This window comes from Ixodes scapularis, unplaced genomic scaffold (genome assembly GCF_016920785.2).
Source record: "Ixodes scapularis isolate PalLabHiFi unplaced genomic scaffold, ASM1692078v2 PGA_scaffold0__279_contigs__length_252992795, whole genome shotgun sequence".
Classification (NCBI taxonomy): domain Eukaryota; kingdom Metazoa; phylum Arthropoda; class Arachnida; order Ixodida; family Ixodidae; genus Ixodes; species Ixodes scapularis.
This window is the reverse complement of record NW_024609835.1, coordinates 247381872-247404687: the sequence shown is the minus strand read 5'-3', so window position 1 is coordinate 247404687 and position 22816 is coordinate 247381872. Positions and strand designations below refer to the sequence as shown.

The following is a 22816-nucleotide window of genomic DNA, read 5'->3' as shown; positions in this document are numbered from 1 at the left end:
TCGGCATTACAGGGAGTTGTAAACGGCTTTCACTTTTTTTTGTTCATGCAGGTTATTTCTTGCGCTGCACCTCGACAACAACACATCGGCAATGACTCCCTTTGATTCTTCACAGTGCAACAACTGAGTGACGCGGCACTTGGCAACGAAGAACGGTTTCCGGTGTGCGCCGCGGCTGATTTCGGTCGATTCCCGATGACGGCCTACGAACACTGGCGTGGCATCGAGATCATCTGCGGCCTACAAAAGGCGGCAACAGTCACTGTTCCGATGGGACATGGAGCCAGTACAACGATGGTAGTGCCGCTCACACAGTTTTAGAGCGCAGCTCTTAGGGGCCCGTTCCCGGCTTGAGCGGCGCCGGCGTCGCCGTCGGCGTAACCAAGGTCACCCCAAGGTCACGCGACCCCCAAGGTCATCCCAAGGTCACGTGACCCCCAAGGTCACGTGGCCCCCAGAGGTCACGTGGCCCCTACCCCAGAATCACGTGACCCCTACCCCAGGGTCACGTGACCCCCAAGGTCACGTGACGCCCAAAGTCACGTGACCACCCCCAGGGTCACGTAACCCCCGCCACGCGATTTCCCCGATGACGTCATCGTCACTGATGATGTCACCGGCATCCGCATCGTCATCATCACTGATGACGTCATCAGTGACGTCACTGATGACATCACCGACATCCGCATCGTCATCATCATCATCGCTGATGACGTCATCGGAGTCCGCATCGTCATCGTCACTGTTGACGTCATCAGTGACGTCACTGATGACATCATCGGCATCGTCTCGTGACCACCAAGGACACTTCACCCCCCCCCCCCCCCCCAGTACCCTTCCCTCCTCCTCCTCAAGAGCTGCGCTCTAATTCTGTGTTACAGGGAGTTGTAAACGGCTTTCACTTTTTTCGTGCTATTTTCTACGATGAATTCCCACCAACGCGCCGCCCAACTATCCATTCTTCTATGATAGCTGGAAAGGTTGGCGCCATCTACGAGCGACGGGGCAACCATACTGGTTGTGTGCTTGGCGCTATCATTTATAGATGGCGGTAGCTTTCCAGAGGCGTTTTTGTCGACAAAGTTCTGTACCGGACACGATCCTCGGGAACCTAGCCCTTAACAGCTCCACTGTAAAAAAAAAACCGACAGAAAACGGGGGGCCTATGTATATTTGAATAAACACTGTAGTCATTGTAGTTCCTGTGCAGCTGTCGATCAAAAGAGCGGCAAACTTTGATGCAACTCTGGTTCCTACTATGCTAAAGAGCAGTGTCACTTTTAAAGCGCGAGTGTAGGCTCTTATAATATTTTTAGGTGGTTGTTTTTGACGTTTATGACATGAGAGTTTTGGGCTTGGTAGGTTCACTAAACTTACGGGACACATTTTTATTGGTAGACACAGAAGCGGATATGCTGGTTTTTGCTGGCATTCTTCAGAAATGCCAGCCATTCAGCATTTCACACTACTTAGTGTAGAATGGAGACAGGAAAGAGGATTTATCCCAATGAAGTGGTTTACTTGTCAAGCATTTTTTTAATGCCCATTGTAAATGAAACCTACTTTGACTAGAGCCTTAATTAAGTCTTCTGAAACAGAGACCGATGTAAGACCCTTGTCTGTATACAAAGAAGATAAAAGGCAGACTGACTGCCTTGGGTGCTCGCGAAACCCAAGCGAGCACTCCGCAGAACCCCTGTGTTCCGTGGAACCCAGTTTGAGAACCCATGATCTAGAGAGTGTTCCCAGAAAGTTTCATTAGCTTACACTGTATAGTTAATTTGTAGGGGCGAAGCTCCTTAGGGTCTAGCCTTGTCCATCTGTCCGGCGTTCGTGCTCACATCGATTGCACTGCCTCCGGGATCGGCCCACTTTAAAAAAAAAAAACGTATGCCCGGGGGGTTCCAACTCGGGACCGTTTGCTTACGAGGCAGACGTTTTTACCACTACGCTACACTCCAACGTTGCAAGTAGCCGCTCAACATCTATGCAGGAGAGGGCGCTGCGGTCAAATGCTTAACTGCGTATGTAACCACAATCCATATCGCACATTCTCTTTCTGACATGAACCGTTGACTTAAGCCGTGAAGATTCGTTCCCACGGCTTCTAGCGGACCCAAGCTGATCCGCTAGAAGAACCACTGGCTCTGCATTTCACCGACCATAAAGCAGCAATAATGAAGTCGAAATGCAACCCGGAACTCAGCCCTTCCTATGAGGAATAAAAAAAAAGAAAATCAGCACCATCAGCATTACCTATGAACAATAAAATCAGTATTATCAGCACCACCAGGAGCTTCGCCCCAAACAACATCATTCACCACGTGGAGATGTGGCCTCTTTTTATAAATTGCTTTTGCTCCTTTGATGCTAAAGAAAAGTTAGAGGTTGGAGCACTTTGAACACATTTTTCTCCATTTCACTTTTTGGCATAAACTTCACTTTAGGAAAACTGTAGTTTTGTTATTACATACCTTGGATTCATTTTTATTAGTTTTTCTGGGGTGAAATTGTAAGGGAAGATAGCTATGAGCTTGTATTTTTTATTTTTGTCATTTTTTATGCTGAAGAACTAAAATTTTGGACAAAGGATGGGAATCTAAAAACTATTTGTGTTTATGTGGCTTTCTTGTCATGAAAGATGGTATAATATAGAAATATAGCTCCACAGCTATCTTTTCTGAACTGTCCTAAAGCAATTTAACACACAAAAACGACAAATTTATAAGTAATTTCAAAACGATCGTTTTTCTACGTAGACCCGCCCACTTTCCTCTTTGTACATTTGCAATTTTTTTTGTACTTCATTCAGGTTAACAAAATTTGCCATTCACTTTTTTGGGTAATGTCCCCCCTTAAGCAGTTTTGTATTAAAAACCAGAGGAGGCGGTGAAGAGCTGCTTGTCGTGAGCTTTGAAATATGAATTTCTTGTTTTATTGATCGTAAGAAATTCGTATTGCATTCCCAATACACATTCATATATACGAAAATGGAATACAAACCATGTTCATTGGATCGTTCAGTCTATTCGCTCTATAGAGTGGTTCTTGCGTTTCTGCAATGCGATTGTAAACCAACATTTTGGCTGAAATCTATTTGCTTTCGAGTAATTTCGAGCAACTCGAAGAATTATTGATTGGAATAGTTTGCCACCTGGTGGCGTAAATACTACTAACTTAGATTTTTGATCCAAGTTATCGCAGCAAGTCCAACCTGCCTGATATTATGTTTTATCAACTGCTGTAGCAATCACGAAAGAGATTAACTGTATTAATAAAGAAAGAAAAAGTAATGTGAAACAGCGGGGCATCTTTTTGTACGTACTAATAGTATGCATAAGTTTGGTTACCGAAGAAACTTTAAGAAGAAATTTATGGGAAGCCATAACCTAGAAACGCTGTACTAACGCGGACTTGGAAATGGGGGCGGCGCTTGGGAGTGGAACCAAGGTATTACCTTTTCCAATTCGAGCCAGTCTTCGGGATTTTTACAGGGTGTCACAAATAAAAATTTAAAGGGTACCTTTCACCGCAAAAATAAACTAGGCATCGCTGAACGCTCATTCTTCGCCCAAAGGTAGCTCTAGGAGTCACAGCCAGATGCCAAAGTTTCAGCCCGACCCAATACCTTATTTAAAAGTTATTGGCGATTTTCTGAAAATTTCAATGGGAAAATGGAGCCCATTGTTGCCTTTCTTCGGTTTCTGGTGCCATAGAGCCCCATGTATTTGAAAACTCTGTCGGCTGCTCTTTTCCGATTGAAAATTTCAGAAAATCACTTATAACTTTTGATTCAGGTATCGGATCAGGTTGAAACTTTGGCATCTAGTCGTGACCTCTAGCGCTACCTTTGGGCGGAGAATGAGCATTTGGCGATGCCTAGTTTATTTTTGCGGTAAAAAGACGCTGTAAATTTTACTTTTTTGTCACACCGTGTAGCTGGATATCTCTGTATTTAAGATAACCAAAATGTGCAACTTTTGCGTTTTATTTGTTGCCGCGTATTTTAGCGACTTTCTGGCCTCAAGAACAGTGGCAAAGGTGAATAAAAGGAAAATGCTCTGTTGGGGAGCTTGTTTGTAACCTCCCGGCAATTGCTGGTCCAGGACTACTTCATTGCCGAGGCGTCGGAGGACCAGCTGTTTGCCTGCGTGATGCACGGCAACTTCAGCCACCTGTACATCTCGGACCAGCGGGGCCTCAAGTTCTCCCTGTCCCTGGAGAATGTGCTGTACCTCAAGACGGACGAGGCCAGGTGACCCTTCCCCCTCTCTGAGGGTTAGCGATCCTTCAAAAATGTGGAGAGTGGAAGGGGCAATAACAGTGCATTTTACACCTTCTTGGAAAGCTTATTAAGCAGTCTCGGGATTTCCTTTGTAAGCAGACAACTTTGCGATTCTTCTTTGCGAGGAAATCCTCGGTCGTCTGGACGACTCTGGTGAGGGAGGGTTCAAGCGGGCAACCTGTGGCGGCCCCACAATCGGCATGTTCTGGCACGCTTTCTTGGTGGCTCCCTGGCACAGGCTGGCACCCTGACTATGCTGGCATGCTCACCAATGAGAAAAAAATGTGTAATTACAGAGTAATCACGAAATGTCTTCGTGATTACTTTGTAATTCCAAGTCGTTTTATTAGAATATTCGGTCAGTTTGTAACATAGGCACGTACGAGTCTATGTTACGAGAGGCATTACCATAATATGCCAAGTCATCGCCCATCCCCGAGTCATCGTCCATCCCACTCTTTGGGCAAATTTCGATTTTTTAAAGAAAATAGAGTGATTGCCCACCCTTAGAAATACCTCAACACCTACTCCGTAATCCGTCATATAGTCCTGAAGAGTAGTGCGGCTGAACTTGCAGAGGGAAGCCGAACCGCAATAGCCTCTTGTGGAGCTTGGGTCAAATCAGAAGGTTGCGGGTTCAAATCGTGTCCGCGTCACCACTTGTGGGGAAGAAAGAGCCAAGGCATCCGACCTGTTTGAATCCTCAAGCATTCTCTGTCTCGAGGCGTGCGTATACTAGCTCGCGCCCCGAGAACGTCATCTTTTATTTCTTTTGATTGTTGTTTCTGTTTGGATCTGTGTTACCACAGCACCAAACAAGAAAGTGGCACAAGAGCCTGCTCTAGGGAACAGCTTGAACAGTAAACACTTGCACACACAGGACAGGACATTCACAGAGCTGACTATCAAATCTTTAATACTTCTTCCTCCTCCTCTTCTTCGTGTATATGTGTAAGTGTTGAAGCCGTTTCCTCATAGACTAACTAGCTCAACTCAAACCGGTTATATAGAGCCTGCTTCTAGTGATTGACTAGGACTTGGCCCGACGGCAAAGTTTTTGCCAATGCGATTGGTGAATTCCTTGCTTCCCCAGCATTGCTCGTCATCGCTTCTTTCGCTCGCTGCTTGTGCCTGGATATTTTTGTTTTTAGAGAGCAGCTGTTAAGGGCTAGTTTCCCCAGGATCGTGTCCGCCAGCAAACAAATGATGACAGAAAACTTTGGACAGCTACCGCCATCTGTGAGCAATGGCGGCAACCAGAAAACCGGCTTGCGGGCTGTCTGGTTGGCGCCGTCGCTCATAGATGGCAGCAACCTTTCCAGTCTTTCCACTTTGGCTTGCCAACTTGCGGCTGGTCATTACTTTCTTGGTCCTCGCCTGTTTTTTTTCCTACGTTTTTACGAGTTGCCGTTTGGACTCGCAATGGGTTGGCCACGTGCCCTTTTTTCGGAGGAAGAAGAGCGGAAGGAGCAGTGATGTGCGCGCAAATGGTTCTGCAATTGCTGCAAAGCTGCTATCGCCTCAAGTTACACTGCGTCGAGCGCTTCAGATTCTCTTGCAAAAGAAGAGCAGATCGCTCGCCTGGAAAACCACCGCCGAGAACAGAAGCTACATCTCCGCTGCTCTTCCTTCTTCACCAGAGTGGAAAAGCTAAAGTGTTTTTTTCTCTGGTAGAAGCGAGCGAGTTCAACGTGAAAATCGAAAGAATAAAACACATAGGTCAAGCTGAGGTCAACCACATTTTTTCATTAAATGAAAGAATGTGGTTGCCCTGTGCTTGTCCTCCGTGTATTATTCTTTAGGTTTTAAAAATATTTTTTTTCTCCATGACTTTTTTCTAACGAAGGGAGCATAGCAGTGTTAGAAATGCGCTTTCACAGAACAAACGTCCTATGCCGATCGGCGTATGTGCGTATGCAAGCAACGGACTTTGCGATAGTTAAACATCTTTTCATGAGCATTTCTCGCATAAAACGATACAACTAAATTGAGTTTTGAGTTGAATGCATCTCTCGTGCAGCCGCGCTAGGTATGTACAGAAAAATGGGCACTTTTATCCCTTTTTTAGAACTTTTTGTAGCTACCCACCGAGACCTTTTCTAGGAATTTCAGGTGGCGGGGGGGTGGGCGACGACTCGGAATATTACGGAATCTTCGGGGCTGGTTAATTGGAATAATTTTTTTATTTGCTGGAGAACAAGTCCGGTAATTCCGGCAGCATGAAAAAGCCTGGCGATTATGCTGACGAGCTTAAATTACACGCACGCTGAGGTTGTCTTTTTTTATCTACCCTGTGCGCCATCAGGAAAAGGAGCGTGGAGCAGCACTAAGCCGGCGGCAGCCAAGTTAGCAGGCCTAGTCGGCTATGGGGCCGAGCCTAGCCGTGCCAGCGTGGTTGCAGGCGCACGCATTATGGTGTCGTCCCCGCAGAAGTTGCAACTACTTTTATGTGCCGTACGTGCGTAGGGTCAACAAAACTTGGTTAGAGGCGTTGCCCAGGTCTACGAGGTCCATCGAATGCTAACAAGAAACGTGCCGTGGCCCACTTTTGGACATTGAAATTGTGCAGTTTGGCATTGCTCTTTTTTTCGAGAAGCCGAGCGCCGCCGTTGCAGAAATTGACGCAGTGCCACGGAATAGTTTCTCTCGCTTCGTTTGGCAAAGAAACTGCCGAACAAAGAAAAAAAACTTGCGGTTCGCGCATTTTTTTTTTTTAAATTCGAAGTTGGTGTAATTCTAAGTGCCCCAGTGAGCTTGGAATTATCGAGAGTCGATGGTACGAAATAGTGCTGCGGGATTCCCAACCCGAATGGGGTTGCGCCAGAGAGACGAGGGAGGGTGTTTGGGGGCAGGGAGGAGGCGCTGCTGGACCTGCACCGAGTGCAAGGGGTGCGGGGCGTCTACATCGCCACCCGGGTGAAAAGCCGCCCCACGGACCTGGAGGGCCAGGTGTCCGTCATCAGCTTCGACAACGGCGGCTCCTGGCAGCCCTTGGTGCCGCCCAGCGTCCACCACGACGGCACGCCTGTCCACTGTGACCCGGTAGGTGGACCCTCTAAGCCTCACTGCCCCCTGCCACTTGGGGGATGCCTTTCAGGCACTGTCTTGGACTGTCGGTTTTAGAGCCACCAGACGGTGAGCATTTGTTTCAATGGCTCAGTGGGAAAATTCCCTCGCTAAATTTAATGCATCATCCCCCAACTGAGAAAGCCCAACTTGCCGTATATTTGTCACATTTTGGGACGCCTGACATCATAGCCGCATAAAGTCTCGTCTCGCGCGTTGTCGCGTCAACCTTATACTGACCTTTTGTAACGCTTAATTGTTCAACGTGGCATGACGGACGCCATCCCTGCCTTCCGTCGCATCCCGTCACATGGTCTAGTGCTTGGCGGGCAAAAGCGTTTTATCACCTTGCTTTTAAAGTGTCTGACAGTTGGGAACTGCCCTGGAGAGTTTATTCTTCCCAGGCTTGCCACCAAGCGTGCACGATGACAAGTTTGCCACTTCCTGCCTAAACACGAGACTGCTTGCGACCCGGGAGGTGCTGCCATCTCTTTCATGTTTTAGAACTTTAGTGGTTAATGTGAAAGCATCCCACGGAGAGAACCGACGTCATCAGCTTAGAAACCAGGCCAAACGTCGGCCAAACGGCATTTACAGTCAAACCTCAATATATCGAACAGGGATATGTAGAATTATTGCCTATATCGAACGCTTTCTATATCACGCGGAAAATCGCGTGCATTTTTTATTTTTTATTTCGAACAGGGCATAAAATGGATATACCAAACTCTGCCACCCCAAGCAGCCCGCACTCTTTTGACAGGCGGCGAGCTTTCCCGCAACACCCTCGAAGATAGCGGTGGCGCAATGGGCGCTTCCGACCTACACACACGCCGAGGGTGCCATTTGAACGCAGCGGCGCGCGCACGCCGCTGCATGGATAGTTTGTCGCAACGTCAACGACGCAACGCATTTGCTGCACCGACTCCTCGTCCTCGGTATTATCGGTAGTGTCGGTAGTGCTACGCATGTGATCGTAGTTCTTTCGTGTGTCGTGTTGCCTTGCGTGAATGATGGCTCCAAACGCTAAAACCGGACATCCCTGACATTTGCTGCAAAACTGGAAGCTATCCAGAGGGTTGAGAATGGAGAAAAAAAGTCGAGCGTCGCCGAAGCTTTAGGCCTACCAAAAGCACTTTGAGTACTCTACTGAAAAACAAGAGTGACATAAAGGCCAAGGCAGAACAGAACCAGCACTCAGGCGCGCAGCGTGTACGCAAAGCTGCCTTTGCAGATATTGAGAAGTCGCTGCACAAATGGTTCATCGACGCAAGGGCCCGGAATATTCCTGTATCCGGACCGATGTTACAACAGGTGGCCAAGACCTTTGCATTCATTCTCGGCGCCGAGAACTTCAACGCCAGTAGCGGTTGGCTGCAACGGTCTTAAGGCCCGCTTTAACATTGTCGGGAAGACAGTCTCGGGGCAAAGTCTCGGGGAAAGGGGATTGTACAGTCGAACCTCAATGAAGAGGAAATCAAGAAGTGGCTTGATCCAGAGTGGCCCCAGGTTCTCGCCAAGTACGAGCCGCACCAGATATTTAATGCGGCTGCATCCGCCTCTGCGGTCGGTCGGCGCGCATGTGCCGCCTGTCGGCGCTTCGCTTAGCGCGACAGCCACGCGCTTTTAACAAGTTTTTGACGCGTTTTTGATGTGATTTAATATATCGAATTCTGGCTGTATCGAACTATTTCGGCATCACCGCACAGTTCAATATATCGAGGTTCGACTGTACAATCCCCTTTCCCAACGGAGCAAAGGGAAGCCAATTTCTGGTGAATTATGCTCTCATACGCTGGCATGCGTCATCAAGGAATGAGGCTGCCCTTGGCTCTCGTGTTTTACCCTGTTTGCACAATTGTAGCCCTCCTATTGGAACTCGCAAATATATTTAGCGCTCAAACATTAGAAAAATAACTCTATGCCGATTGTACCGCGCAGGTAAAAAAATGGAAGGCTGAACAGGTACCTCATGTAATAGAATTTACCAAATTCGCACCAGAGCAAAAATAAATACCGTGCACTACCGTTAACTACTCGCAGAATGAACACACTTTTTTTTCCGAAAAATTGATGCAAAGTTGGGGGGGCGTTCTTTACGCGAAGTAAAATTTTAGCGTCCGTATTTACTCGCATAATGAACGGATCTTTTATCCTGAAAAATCGACGTATTATCTCTTTGCGCGTGGCGCGCGACCCGGTAACCAATCTGGGCTGTGCAAAAAATAAAGCAAAAAAAAAAAGGCTCCATTTTTTTTTTCTTACTTCCTTGGGTTGTCTTTTTTTTTTTTTTGCCACCTTTCGCAAATTGTTTTGTTTGCTTAGGCGAGAGCTTCCCTGCTTCTCTTTCTTACCTCCTTGCATGCTGCGCCCGACGCGAATAACCAAACTGCGCTGTGCAAAAAAAAAAAAGAAAAGCTCCTCTTTGTTTTTTTTTTCTTAGTTCCGTGGGCTGTTTTTTTTTTGCTGCCTTTCGCAAGCTGTTTCGTTTGCTGAGTCGTTGCTTAGGCGAGGGCTTCTCCGCTTATCTTTCTCATCTCCTTGCGTGCGCGATCCCAAAGTCCAAACTGCTCTACGAAAAAAAAAAACAAAAAAAACATCCTCCATGTTTTTTTTTTCCTTGCTTCCGTTGGATCTTTTTTTATTTTTTTAACGCCTTTTGCAAGGCGTTTTGTTTGCCCACACTGCCCGTGCATTCGCGACCTCGCTGCACCCGGATAGAAAAGTGCGTTCATTTCGCGCGCGTGGGGGAAAGGGGTCAAAATTTTGTTGTCGAGTTGGGGGTGCGTTTAATACGCGAGTGCGTTCATTGTGCGAATAAATACGGTAGTCGCCGTTGTTGGAGTCTGACGATGGTTCTTCCCTGTCCGCAAAGGCAATCCTGTCTTCCGTCTAAAGCATCCTAGGTGCGGCACTTCTCGTGCGTGTACGAGCGCGCGACCGTCACCTCTGAGAAGGTCGTCTTCCAAACAACTTTGCAAGCTCGTCGGGTCGTTGGGATTGCTAGGCCATGCAGTGCTGCTCTGCTGTTATCTTTTCCCGCCAGCAAGATGGCCTTTCGTTTAAATAATGCCTCCTAGTCAAATTTCTTTCCTAATGCACATGATATGGATACCAAAATGGTGAATGTAAACGAATGGACACAATGGCGATGGGGCTAGCCACCGTATGTGAGTATTGTGTGTTTTTTAGGGGCGAAGCTCCTTAGGGTCTAGCCTTGTTTGGCGTCCGTGCTCACATCGATTGCCATCCCATCTGTCTTCTTAAAAAAAAAAAGAAATGTTTTCGCAGTCGACAGGACTCGAACCTGTGGGGGGAGACCCCAATGGATTTCTAGTCCATCGCCTTAACCACTCGGCCATGACTGCGGGACGAGTAGGGGGCTCTGAGATGTGGTAGTAACTCAAGAGCTGGGGATGTCATGGGTGAAACGCTGCATGTTTCCGCTCAACGTCTATAGAGGAGAGGGCGCTGCGGTCAAATGCGTATATAATTGCGTTAAACTTTGCATGCATTGGCTCAACATTTATAGACGAGAGGGCGCTGCGGTCAAATGCTCAAATGCGTATATATAACCACGTTTCATACCACACATTCTCTTTCTGACATGGATGAAAACGAACGAAAACCTCGGCATGCTGCGGCTCAGCGTCTTCGCAGACAGCAAACTACTCCGGAGAGGATAAAAAAAAAATCAGCACCATCAGCACTACCTATGAACAAAATCAGTGTCATCAGCACCAACAGAGCTTCGCCCCAGTCAACATCATTCACCTCGTGGAGATGCGGTCATTTTTCTTTTTAGTTTTTATTTTTGGTTTCGATTGTAACGCACATTTAACCTTGGCTACCGATTTTGGCGAAAAAAAGTGTGCGTTACAATCGTGCAAGCGCGGTAGGGCAAAAAACGTGCAGGGCAAAAAAAAAAAACCGCATCTCCGCGTGGTGAATGATGTTGAATGGGGCGAAGCTCTGGTGGTGCTTGTCTGCGTAGACGCTGAGCCGCAGCATGCCGAGCCTTTCGTTCGTTTTCGTCCATGTCAGAAAGAGAATGTGTGGTATGGAACGTGGTTGTATACGCAGTTGAGCATTTGACCGCAGCGTGACATGGATGAAAACGAATGAAAGGCTCGGCATGCTGCGGCTCACCGCCTACGCAGATAAGCACCACCAGAGCTTCGCCCCAATCAACATCATTCACCACGTGGAGATGTGGTTGTTTTTCTCCATATCTCATATTTTATTTTAATGAGCCTATTTCGTTAAATTCAGTATTTTTACTTAAAATTTTATTTATTTAATGTGGTTTATAAGATTATTTTGTGAGAAAAAGTTGCAACTCTCAATAAAATGGTCTGGCCACTCTTGCAACGGTCCGAAACTATATTGAACCTGTCCGCCGAAGTTTGGCCGTCCTTCTGAAATTTTCCGGAACCCACTTTCGGGGTATCATTTTAGGAAAAAGTTTTGCTCCATTGCCTTCTAGTTGCGGGAGGGACGTGGGAAGGGTGGGGCCAACCAGGGAGACCCCTTTGTGTGCAGGGCCAGGGCTGCTCCCTGCACCTGAGCCAGAAGTTCGGCCTGCTGTACGGAGGCACCCGCAGCCCCACCATCTTCTCCAAGGAGTCGGCTGTCGGCCTCATCTTGGCCTCGGGTGAGCGTTCAAGGGACGTCTGCCACTCTCAGCGAGTGGACGGCCATCGCCGCCACCCGGTTATACGCTTGCACGCAACGTTGCCGGCTCAGAAGCTCCTCCGTCACGGGTAGTTTTGAGGGTGAAAGAGGACTATAATGCAGATTTGTGGGACGAAACGAACGAGCGATAAACGAGCAAACGAATTGACAACTTGGGATCAAAAGATTGCGAGCCCACGCTCAACTAGTGCGCCCAAAGGAGACTCGTGAAGCGACGGGTATTGAATTGCGCAGGATTTACTTTGTCCACCGACACTTCACGGTCCCGCCGCCGTAAAGGAATTTCGCAGCTTCCAGAGCGCTTTGGAAGGTATGCCGTAAGGGCTTGGGGATTTTCAGAATGCCTCGCGAGAGGAGTGCACTGAAGGGGCCAATGAGAAGCCAAGGAAGAGATGCATTTTTCTAGGGAGGCGAGCTGTACTCGTTCTGCTACCACTGGATGCCGAGTAAGGGAAAGAAGCAACTTTGAAAGGTGACGTCGACTAACACCTCGAAAACACAGCCTCGTGTTTTTGTAACTTGTCCGTGCTTATCTTGAAAGTTTTCAAAAATTTATTGCTTACAAATGCTGTGAGCTGGCCCAAAAAGGAGTTGGCCTAAGCGGGAAGAAAGCTGCATGGGGACAAATATTTCCTCCCCGTGAGATTTTTCTTATTCGGTTTTTCTCGGTTTCGATAAAATTGCCTCGGGGGTTAATTTTTGGGGTTTATCCCTATTTACCCTAATTGTAATCTTGTAAAGTATGTTGATAGTTGGTGCACATTTAGGTACAAAATAAAACAGCTGGTAAGACACGGGGACAAGAGAGTAGACGGGGGCGGATTATAATCTCGGTTTCCAGCTCGGAACTGCCGAGAGTTCGGCGGGCGACTGCTTCTCGTTCTTGGCGTCAAACCCAGTGATGTGATTGCTGCACCAATTGCGCCAAACTGCGCCAAAAAGCTAACCCTGATACATCCTGCTACATTTTGCCGAAATATGGGTAATCTGCGCCAAGCCTGCGCCAAAGGACCAATTTTGGTCAACTTTCAAAACCGAAACTAAGTTGAGTACCGTGAGCTAGGTGGTGCAAGCAACCACCCGGCACTGAACCTAACACAAACTACCTTTCGTTAGTCGTCCATCTGGTCCTGCATGGCAGCGGTTTTTCCCGCCGTCTCTCGTTTCACACTCTCGTCATCTCGTGGGTGTCGTCTAGCATCTTTTTTTAAATTTTTGCAACGATAGATGCAAGCGTGTGCGGACGCTCCGGCGCTAGCGTGCCGAGTACCAGCCATGCCGTCGTGTTGTGAAATGAAACCACGTTTTTGCGCGGCGGAAGTTATTTTGTGAGCTGAAACACACTCCTGAAAGCAACGGCCGTGAGAAAACCATATTTGGTCCCTGCGTATGCCAGTCACCGTGTTTGCATGGCGTCGGGTGTTGCCGTCCCCACGTCGCTGCAGATATTGCGCTTTCTAAACTGAAACGTAAGAACTGCCGCAAGGTCATCAACATTCCTCTTGTTTAAATCAAACGCTGCTGCAAAAATTCCTCTTTAAATCAGAGTGTTGTGTCGAAGTAGTGATTATCTAGGTTTCTCTCGGTGGGCTTTCTTTTGAGAGGGACCGTTGTACATGAAAAGTTTGCCGTGAAATAAAGTGGGTGAACAGAAGTTATCTAAAGCGAAAAAGTCAATGTCTGCACGCTGAACCCGGACAACACGCTTGTTTGTCTCAAGCTCAGTTGTTGCACAAAGCGCTCCAAGAACTTCTTGACTCTGACTCACAGTGTCTTGCATCGATACGCTCAGGTTTTTTTTTTCTGTGTGTTTAGCTTGTACCTTGGCTGCCGGCCTGGCAAACACGCACCACTGGACTGTTTTCTGTCGTATGCTGGACCATTACATTTGGCATACAATTTTGGGAACCAGTTCGCGACGGAGCGGAGTGGCATGGTTTCGGTTTTGATCGAACAGCAGTCTCTGCTCGCACGACGATGCGCGTGCAACTGCAAGCTGCTGAAGTTGTCCTCACGTGCATGCGAACATGATTGCATGACAGAGGCACCAGCCGGGACGCTTGCAATCTATTGCTTTACATTTGATTGCTTTTGACAAAAATCTGGCACGTCGGGAACCAGTAAAACGGTGGCAAGCGGTTTTTTGGAATTGCTCGGCAACGCCTACAGCACTGAACACTTGTGGGATATCTGAATGTCTCTTTGGAGACATTGAAAGTGGATATTCATTACTTGCCGAAGGCAAAGCGAGGCTTATCTGAATGTCTCTTTGGAGACATTGAAAGTGGACATTCATTACTTGCCGAAGGCAAAGCGAGGCTTGCAGCAGCTTTGCAGAAAGTTTCGAAAAGCAAAAGGAGAAACACCCGCTAGTCGTACAACACCTTTTTCTTGTGTACAGTTTCGCAATGCACTGGAGTAGTTACACGTTTCATCAGTCGGAGACTGCCTCAATTTATTATATACCTAGTTAACTTTATGCTTTCATATTTACTAATAAGCTGGTCATTTTCAAATAAATTTAATATGCGCAGTTTGGTTCTTATTTCTCTATAGTGGGTAGATATATATGTATCATTTAACTGAAGCATCGCAACATGTCATATCATTGATATTTCAGCTAGCATGTTGAAAGGGTCCTAGGTAGCCTAACTTGATCATAATTTGTTTATTGTGGCGACCAAAGTGTCCCTCATTTGTCCAGCACTTAAAACAAATATCTTTATTTTTCTAAGAATATCTGCTCCAAAATCCACCTTAGGGGTTTCCGAAACACTGTTTTGGTTGCTCCAAACATCACGTTTACTGCTCCAAAACACTGTTTTGGCTGTTCCAAAAGCCACTTCTGCTGCTCCAAAACACTGTTTTGGCTGCTCCAAAAGGTGCTCCAAAACGGCTTAGGCCAATCACATCACTGCAACCCTCAAACCGGCACGTCCGGTTTCAGCCTGCGTTAACTTCAGCAGACAGTATTGGGAAGTTTAGTTGGCTACTGCTGGCTTCGGTTGCTGCACCCGCGTGCTCGTGTATTCACGTTTGATGAGAGTTTATCGTGCGGAAAGAGTCCATGGTGCGTACTTGGACTCTCGCTCCATGTGGGGAACGTGAACAAAAAGTTTGAAATAAAGGCTCGATGCAGATGGCTGATTTTCTTCAGCTTCCAATGTTTTGATTAGCTTTACACGAACATTTTTAGCTCAGAGTTTGGACAAAGTTTCTTTTTACTACATCACGAGACTAAACTACCGACAAGGCCATTATTTTTATGCAGAATGTGTTTTGGGGGCTAGCTTCTAACTCTGAAGTGCCACCAAAGGTTGCAATGAATCGCATAAATAACAAGACCAGGTTTCTTAGATTAAAATTGCCTTGTCTCTCGGTGGGAATGGAACCAACAAACTCCCGGTCAGTAGACCAACGCCGTACCTGTGTGCTACCAGAGTGGTTAAGAAAAGTGCTATTTCAGCTGCCGTATATGTGCCCGTGTGACCGAAAAAAATTGTTTTACTAGGCGCAAACAGTCAGGGGCTCCAGCTCTAATCAGCTGCGGCGGCTCGTCACTGCACTGTGGCACCTGGAAAGAGGATGCAGTGGTGTGATTGCTGTGCCAATTGCGCCAAACTGCGCCTAGGGGCTACCCTGCTACATCCTGCTACATTTCGCAAAAATATGGGGTAATCTGCGCCAAGCCTGCGCCAAAAAAACAACTACACTGAGAACCGTAATTGAGTATGCGTGAGCTAGGTGGCGCAAGCGGCCGCCCGACACAAAGTACCCCGCACCAATTGTCCATCCGGTCTTGCATGGTTTTCCCGCCGTCTCGCGTTTTTTTTTTTTTTTATATTTTCGACGATAGACGCGGGTGTGTGCAGACACTCCAACGCTAGCGTGCCAGATACCAGCCATGCCGTCATGCTGTGAAACGAAACCATGTTTGTGCGCAGCGGGTGTTACTTTGTGAGCTGAATCACTCACTTCTGAAAGCAACAGCCGTAAGAAAACAATATTTGGTCCCTGCCTTCCAGTCACCGTGGTCGCCCGACGTCGGGTGTTGCCGTCCCACGTCGCTGCAGATATTGCACTTTCTAAAATGAAACTAAGTACCGCCGCATGTTCATCAACATTCCTTTTGTTGTTTAAATCATACGTTGCTACAAAAATCTTTCTTTAACTCAAAGACTGCTCTGTCGAAGTATTGATTACCTAAATTCCTCTCGGTGGGCTTTCTTTTGAAAGGGACCTCGGTACGTGAAAAATCTGCCGGAAAAGAAAGTTGGGGGAGAGAAGTGAGTTAAAACAAAGAAGGCAATGTCTGAACCCGCTCAGCGCGCTTGTTTGTCTCGAGTTCAGTCGTTGCACAAAGCGCTCCAACAACGTTTTGACCCTGGCTCGCAATGTCTTGCATCAATGCGCTAAGGTTTTTTTTTGTGTGTGTGTGTGTTTGTGTGTTTAGCTTGCATCTTGTTTGCCGGCCTGGCAAACACACACCGTCGGACTTTTTTTTTTTTGTATGTTCGACAGTTACATTTTGCATACAATTTTGGGAATCAGTTGGTGACAGAGCAGAGTGGCTAGTTGCGGTTTCGATCGAACAGCCATTATGTCCGCTCGCGCGACGAAGCACGCGCAAGCAACTACAAGTCTGCCGAAGTTGCCCTCACGTGCACGCAAACATGATTGCACGACAGAGGCAACAGCCAGGACGCTTGCAATCCATTTTACGTTTGCTTACTTTTTACGAAAATCTGGCTTGTCTGGAATCAGTAAAACGGTGACAAGCGGTCTTTCATAATTGCTAGGTAATGCCTACAGCACCTTACACTTGTGGAATGTCTCAGCAGTAAAAACACAGGCAGCGAGCTCCGTTACAACACGTCGCATCAGAACACAACGCAAAGTTGTACGTTTGTACAGCACATAAAACAAATACTTTTATTTTTCTAAGAATATCTGCTCCAAAAGCTACTTCTGCTGCTCCAAAACACTGTCTTGGCTACTCGAAAACCCACTTTTGCTGCTCCAAAACACTGTTTTGGTTGCTCCAAAGGCTACATTTGCTGCTCCCAAACACTGTTTTGGCTGCTCCAAAGGTGCTCCAAAATGGCTTAGTCCAATCACATCACTGAGGATGTCTCAAACGCGACTTTACCATGTAGAAAAAGCAGAGGAGGATGAAGAGAAAGACCAGAGAAAAGAAGATCAAACAAAGAACAATAAGAAGTAAAACTTCCAACCTTTCCCCTCTGGTGAAGAAGGAAGACCAGCGGAGCTGTACTATGGTGGGACGACCTCAAAGGCGACCTCTTGGACGACCCCAAGGACGTCGCCTAGAAGGCGACATCTAGTACGACCTCAAGGACGACTTTTAGGACGACCTCGAGGACAACGTCTAGGACGACCTCAAGGACGATTTCTAGGACGACCTCGAGGATGACCTCTCGAACGACCTTAGGGACGACCTCGAGGATGACTTCTAGGACGACGTCTAGGACAACCTCAAGGATGATTTCTAGGACTACCTCGAGGAAGACGTCTAGGACGACTTCTAGGACGACACCTAGAAGACGATGCCTAGGGCGACCTTTCAGATGACCTCTAGGACGACTTCTAGGACGACCTCTCAGATGACCTCTAGGACGACTTCTAGGACGACTTCTAGGACGACGTCTAGGACGACTTCCAGGACAACCTCGAGGACGACACCTAGAGAACGACACCCAGGTTGACCTCGTACGACGTCGAGGACGACTTCTAGGATGACGCAATATACAAAACACGAAGAAAGGGAAGGTCATGTGGCCCTCACGAGCAGAGATGCGGGACGTTGAGAGCTGGTTTCACTAGCGATTCTCAAACAAGAGTGTGTTCAACTGCTCACCCAGTGTACGCGTTTATGGGTGCCATTACATTGCAAAAATTTTGCTGTTGGTCTGTGGTGCTACGGGTGGTTTTTCAATGGAACTCCGGTTATGAACAGTCCTGGAGAAGCTAGAATATTTTACGCGAAGAATAGTTTTCTTTAGACATTATTTTTGTTTTGACAGGATAAGTGTTTTTTAAACGGGTGTATAATCTACCATCTCTTGTACCTCCATTAAATTGCAAATGCTCTTCATGATTTGAGTTGAGAACACTCTTACCTGAGGCTCTCTAGGCACCACTGGAGTATCACATGATCCTCCCCGGTTGATTTTGTGCAGGTAGGAAATCCACGTGAATACGGGTGCAAAAATGCCAAATGTAAATAAACGGTCACAATGGCAGTGGGGCTAGCCACCTTGTATTATGTTTTTCTTTTGAGTTTCAGTTTTAGGTTCCGATTGTAACGCGCATCTAGTTTTAGGCACCGATTTTGGCGAAAAAAAGTGTGCGTTACAATCATGCAAACAACATACTCAAAATTCTCCCTACCTTCAGGCGGCCTATCCGTCTGTCCATGCTGAAATCCATAGAAGTGGCGTGACCCCTTAGAAACATCCCAAGGCAGGCGCCGTCGGCGACGTTTAATGATGATTTGCGGCTCGTCCCTTGAAATCAGGTGGTCCCACAGTGCCTGTGAAATCCCCTTGGCTGGAACCAGCAAATTTTCTGCTTTCTCTCGGTCGACATTCTTCTTGGCCCTCCATTGGCACGGAGACGGCGGGCAGAGGGGTCTCAAAGCCAAGTGCCTTTGTAAAAACGCCCGGTTTTGCTCGAGTGGCGACATCTCGGCCATTTTTTGTACCCAATTGTTTTTTTGTCTTTTGAAGTGTGCGCAAACAGGCGTGACTCCTATCCAGCACGTAGCCTTGGCTAACGCTTAGACGCCATTTGAACGCACACAGAATGAGTGCGTGTCACGCACTGGCCCGCTTGGTGCAACTTCTCGGTTGAGGGTTGAACTACTGTGGTTAGAGAAAATTGACTCGTGGCCGTGCCAGTTCTCATCAAACCAGGCAAAAAGCTAAAGTTTTCGGCCCAGCGCAATGCCAACGCCGTAAATGCGGCCCGTAGCAGCTATGGCTGTAACATAAAATCGTACTCGGGTTTGATATTGTGGCCCGCAACTTTCTCAAGCAGCCAGCGAAAGCATAGGGCGCGTGCAAGCTGAAAATTTCCAGCCTCCAAGCGTGCCGCTTGGAGGCTGGAAATGTAGCTCGACAACGACGTGGCGTAGCATTTGAGCGTCGTCGGGCTTACAGTCTCTGGGTATTTCTCTCGGTATTCCTCCTCAATTTATCCGCTCATCACTCTCCTACAAATGCACGCTAGTTTGGTGTTATGGAGCGGAATTTCCCTCTTCCGAGAGGAATGCATTGTGAGGGCCATCCTAGGAAGGAAACCAAGGTTTTGGCCGGGATCGGAGTGAGTGGGATTTGAAGAAGCAGCTAAAGTATATATCTGCTGCCGTCATCCTCCTCTCAATGACCACAGAAATGGGTTGCTTTTTCTGTAGCGTTGCAGGTTCTTAGGTTTAATCTGCCTTACTGTGGACCCCTCCTTGCAGGCGTCATAGGGACGTCTCTCAAGGGCCACCCCAGCCTCTTTGTCTCCAACGACGGCGGCCTGACCTGGCACGAGGTGAGTGCCCTCCGTCGGGAAGGCTGCCCGTCGGGTAGCCCGGGAACAGGTAGGAACTAGACGGGTGTCTGCGTGCTCGAAACGCGAGAAATGGCTGTCCTTGTCCTAATTATTTGGAGCTCGTCATCGAAGAAGGAGCAGATTGGACGTGGACAGTGTGTAAGCGGTTGCCACGCAGTTGGTGGCACCCTAGTGTGCGTAAACGGGTAGTGTGACCATTTCTGGAAATCGTCGAAACATTGCCACCAATCTGCGCTCCCAAATCCTACGCACAAGACTCGGAACAATGACTCTGTAAATCGCGTAGGAAACACCAGTTTGGCAAAAGCTTAATGTTCAGATTTTTGGCAAAAGCTTGATCTTCAGATTCTCTCAGTAGGTCAACATATTGTTTGTGGTTGGGAAAATCTGACATCAATAATATGGGGAGAAAAAAAATATGCGAGTGTGGAATGCAAATTCACAACCTCGGTTTCTCTCGGTGGGCTTTCTCCCGACAGGGACCCCAGTACGGGAAAAATCTGCCGCGAAAGAAAGTTGAAGAGAAGTGAGCCAAAGCAAAGAAGGCAATGTTACACTCTGAACCCGCACAGCGCGCTTGTTTGTCTCAAGTTCAGTCGTTGCACAAAGTACTCCGAGGACTTTTTGACCCTGGCTCGGGATGTCTTACATCGATGTGTTCAGGTTCTTTTATTTTTTTGTGTTTAGCTTGTACCTTGTTTGCCGGCCTGGTAAGCACGTGCTGCTGGACACAATTTTGGGAATCAATTGGCGACGGAGCGGAGTGGCATGGTTTCGGTATCGATCGAACAGCCATTGTCTCCGCTCACGCGACGAAGTACACGCAACTGCAAGCCTGCCGAAGTTGCCCTCACGAGCATGTGAACATGATTACACGACAAAGGCACCTGCCAGGACGCTTGCAATCCATTGTTTTACGTTTGCTTACTTTTGACGAAAATCTGGCACGTCGGGAACCAGCAAAACGGTGGCAAGCGGTTTTTTGGAATTTCTCGGCAACGCCTACAGCACTGTACACTTGTGGGATGTTTAGGCAGTAAAAACGCAAGCAGCAAGTTCTGTCACAACACGTCACATCAGAACACAACACAAAGTGCCCTTCGTTTGTGTTGTGTTCTGATGTGACATTCTGATGTGATTAGAAAAACAAATATTTTTATTTTTCTAAAAATATTTGCTCCAAAAGCCACTTTTGCTGCTTTAAAACACTGTTTTGGCTGCTTCGAAAGGTGCTCCAAAATGACTTAGGCTAATCACATCACTGATAAGAAATAAACTTGTAAAAATAATAAATATGAAATAACAAAATGAAATAATAAAAAAATTATACATATAAAATAAAAAAATAAAAACAAAACAATACATTAGGAATACTTGGAAGAGAGAAAAAAAAAAAAGAAATGGAGAGTAGAAAGATAGAAAAAAACAAAGCACAGATGGATTCTGGTAGTTGATCATGCTGATCAAAGACACATTGTGTGTTCTCTGGTCAGCATGATGAGGCCTTTCTATGCACTCATTCAGCACTCGTTCAGCTGGCTCGACTGCGGTAGGTCCCAGAAGGAGTTGCCGAACTGAACAGCTCCAGAATGGCGGTTGGAGCAGGAATGGTGATCGTGTAAAGTTTGGCACTACATGATCTTAATTAAAGTGGATTTTGAGATGGCCTCTTATGGCACAAAACTATCAAGCCTTAAAAAGAACCACTGAAAAGAAAGAAAAAAAAATTTTAAAGTGGGGACATGTGTGTCAAAAAATAATTTTTACGCGAAAAAAAAAACAAAAACATTTTTTAACAATATTGACGGCGCGAAATTCATTTTAAATTCTGCGCGCAAAGTCCATGACGCCACGGAATGGTCGTTCGCTCTTTCCACCTCAACGAGAGGGTCACAACCTCTCTCCGGTCACAGCCTCTCTCCACCTCAATGTGATGGCCAAGCCGATGCACCTCTCCTCCACGCACCCGAAATGCCGAGAGAGAAAACAAGTGCAAAGGAGGTGACTGTCAATTAAATTGCCTCTCACGCCGTCAATATTGCTAAAGAAAAAAGATTTTTTTCGAGACATTCTTTCTTCCTGTCTTTTCTCTTCGACCAAGTTTCCCAGCTTTTACCAGAGTCTCGGGTGTTTTACATCACGATCAACATCCACCAGCTCACCTGCACACTTAATGTTTTTTTCCCAAAAAGTGGTTTTCTGAAAATGGTTTCACAATTGTTTTTTACTTTGTTTTTAAGATTCCTGTCTTTTCCAAAACAACGGCTGCTTAGATAATTTTATTGGTCATTCGAATGACTGGTTATCCTGTTTTAATTGGGAGCTGAATAATCTCTAAATCCGGTTTGTGCTGCTAGATCCAAGGCCAGCCGGTGCAAAGTGGTGAAGCTTGATGTCGCACGTCGCGACATGAAATGGAATTGGGCAAGCCGTCCACGACGAAAGGGTGTGTTTCTCTCATGCTTCGGAGCCCGTGGTCTGTCCGAGCAAGAAGCGCAGTGCTCAAGGGCGGGAAAGAGGGGAACAGTTGCAAAGGCCAGCACAACAAACGGGAGTATGGATGTTCGGCCGAAATGGCGTCTGGGATTGTGACGGCTAGGGAAACCAACACCCGAGACTATTGCAGAGACACAATGATTAGTTATCACCAGCTTGCCCGCTCACTTGGGGTTTTTTCGTACACGAAGGAGGTTGTACTCTGAGGAAATACACATGGGCAGCCTCTGCTGTGTCCACAGCATCATTGGAGATGTTGCCGTCCTCTGCTCAAGCCGTTTCTATTTGCAGGCCCGCTACGGAAACCACCTCTACTCGTTTGCCGACTTTGGTGGAGTCATTGTCGCCGCCGAGTTCTATGTCTTCGGGGGAGAGACGGACCGAATTTTGTGAGAAACTTCCACTTTCTGTTTTGTTCCGAGTTGCAACTGGGTTGAAATAAATTGGACAGTTTTTACTGTAGGGTTGCGCAAATATTAACATCTTCGAATACCAGTTTAGAATGATACGCTTTTTGATATTCGCTTCCAGTTCAACTCCAACATATTTTTTCAAGCGTTGATGGTGGCAGCTTAGACCCGTTTAGTGCTCTTCTCACGGAGCACCGGTTCAGTGCGGAAAAGCAACACCCGTGGAGCCTGCCTCCGCCGTGTTGCTTCTCCGCAACGCGCCAATGCTCGGTGAGAAGCGTGC

General features: G+C 47.1%; 1 protein-coding gene across 1 annotated transcript in view; it reads left to right on the top strand.

Annotated features, from left to right (window-relative positions):
* LOC8025626 (sortilin-related receptor) overlaps positions 1-22816 on the top strand; it is a 286962-nt gene that overhangs the window by 38789 nt on the left and 225357 nt on the right. The window contains exons 7-11 of the mRNA XM_029971324.3: positions 4107-4255; positions 7138-7327; positions 11894-12005; positions 19533-19606; positions 22415-22512. Of these exons, the coding sequence (XP_029827184.2) occupies positions 4107-4255; positions 7138-7327; positions 11894-12005; positions 19533-19606; positions 22415-22512 (623 nt within the window). The remainder of the gene's footprint in view (positions 1-4106; positions 4256-7137; positions 7328-11893; positions 12006-19532; positions 19607-22414; positions 22513-22816) is intronic.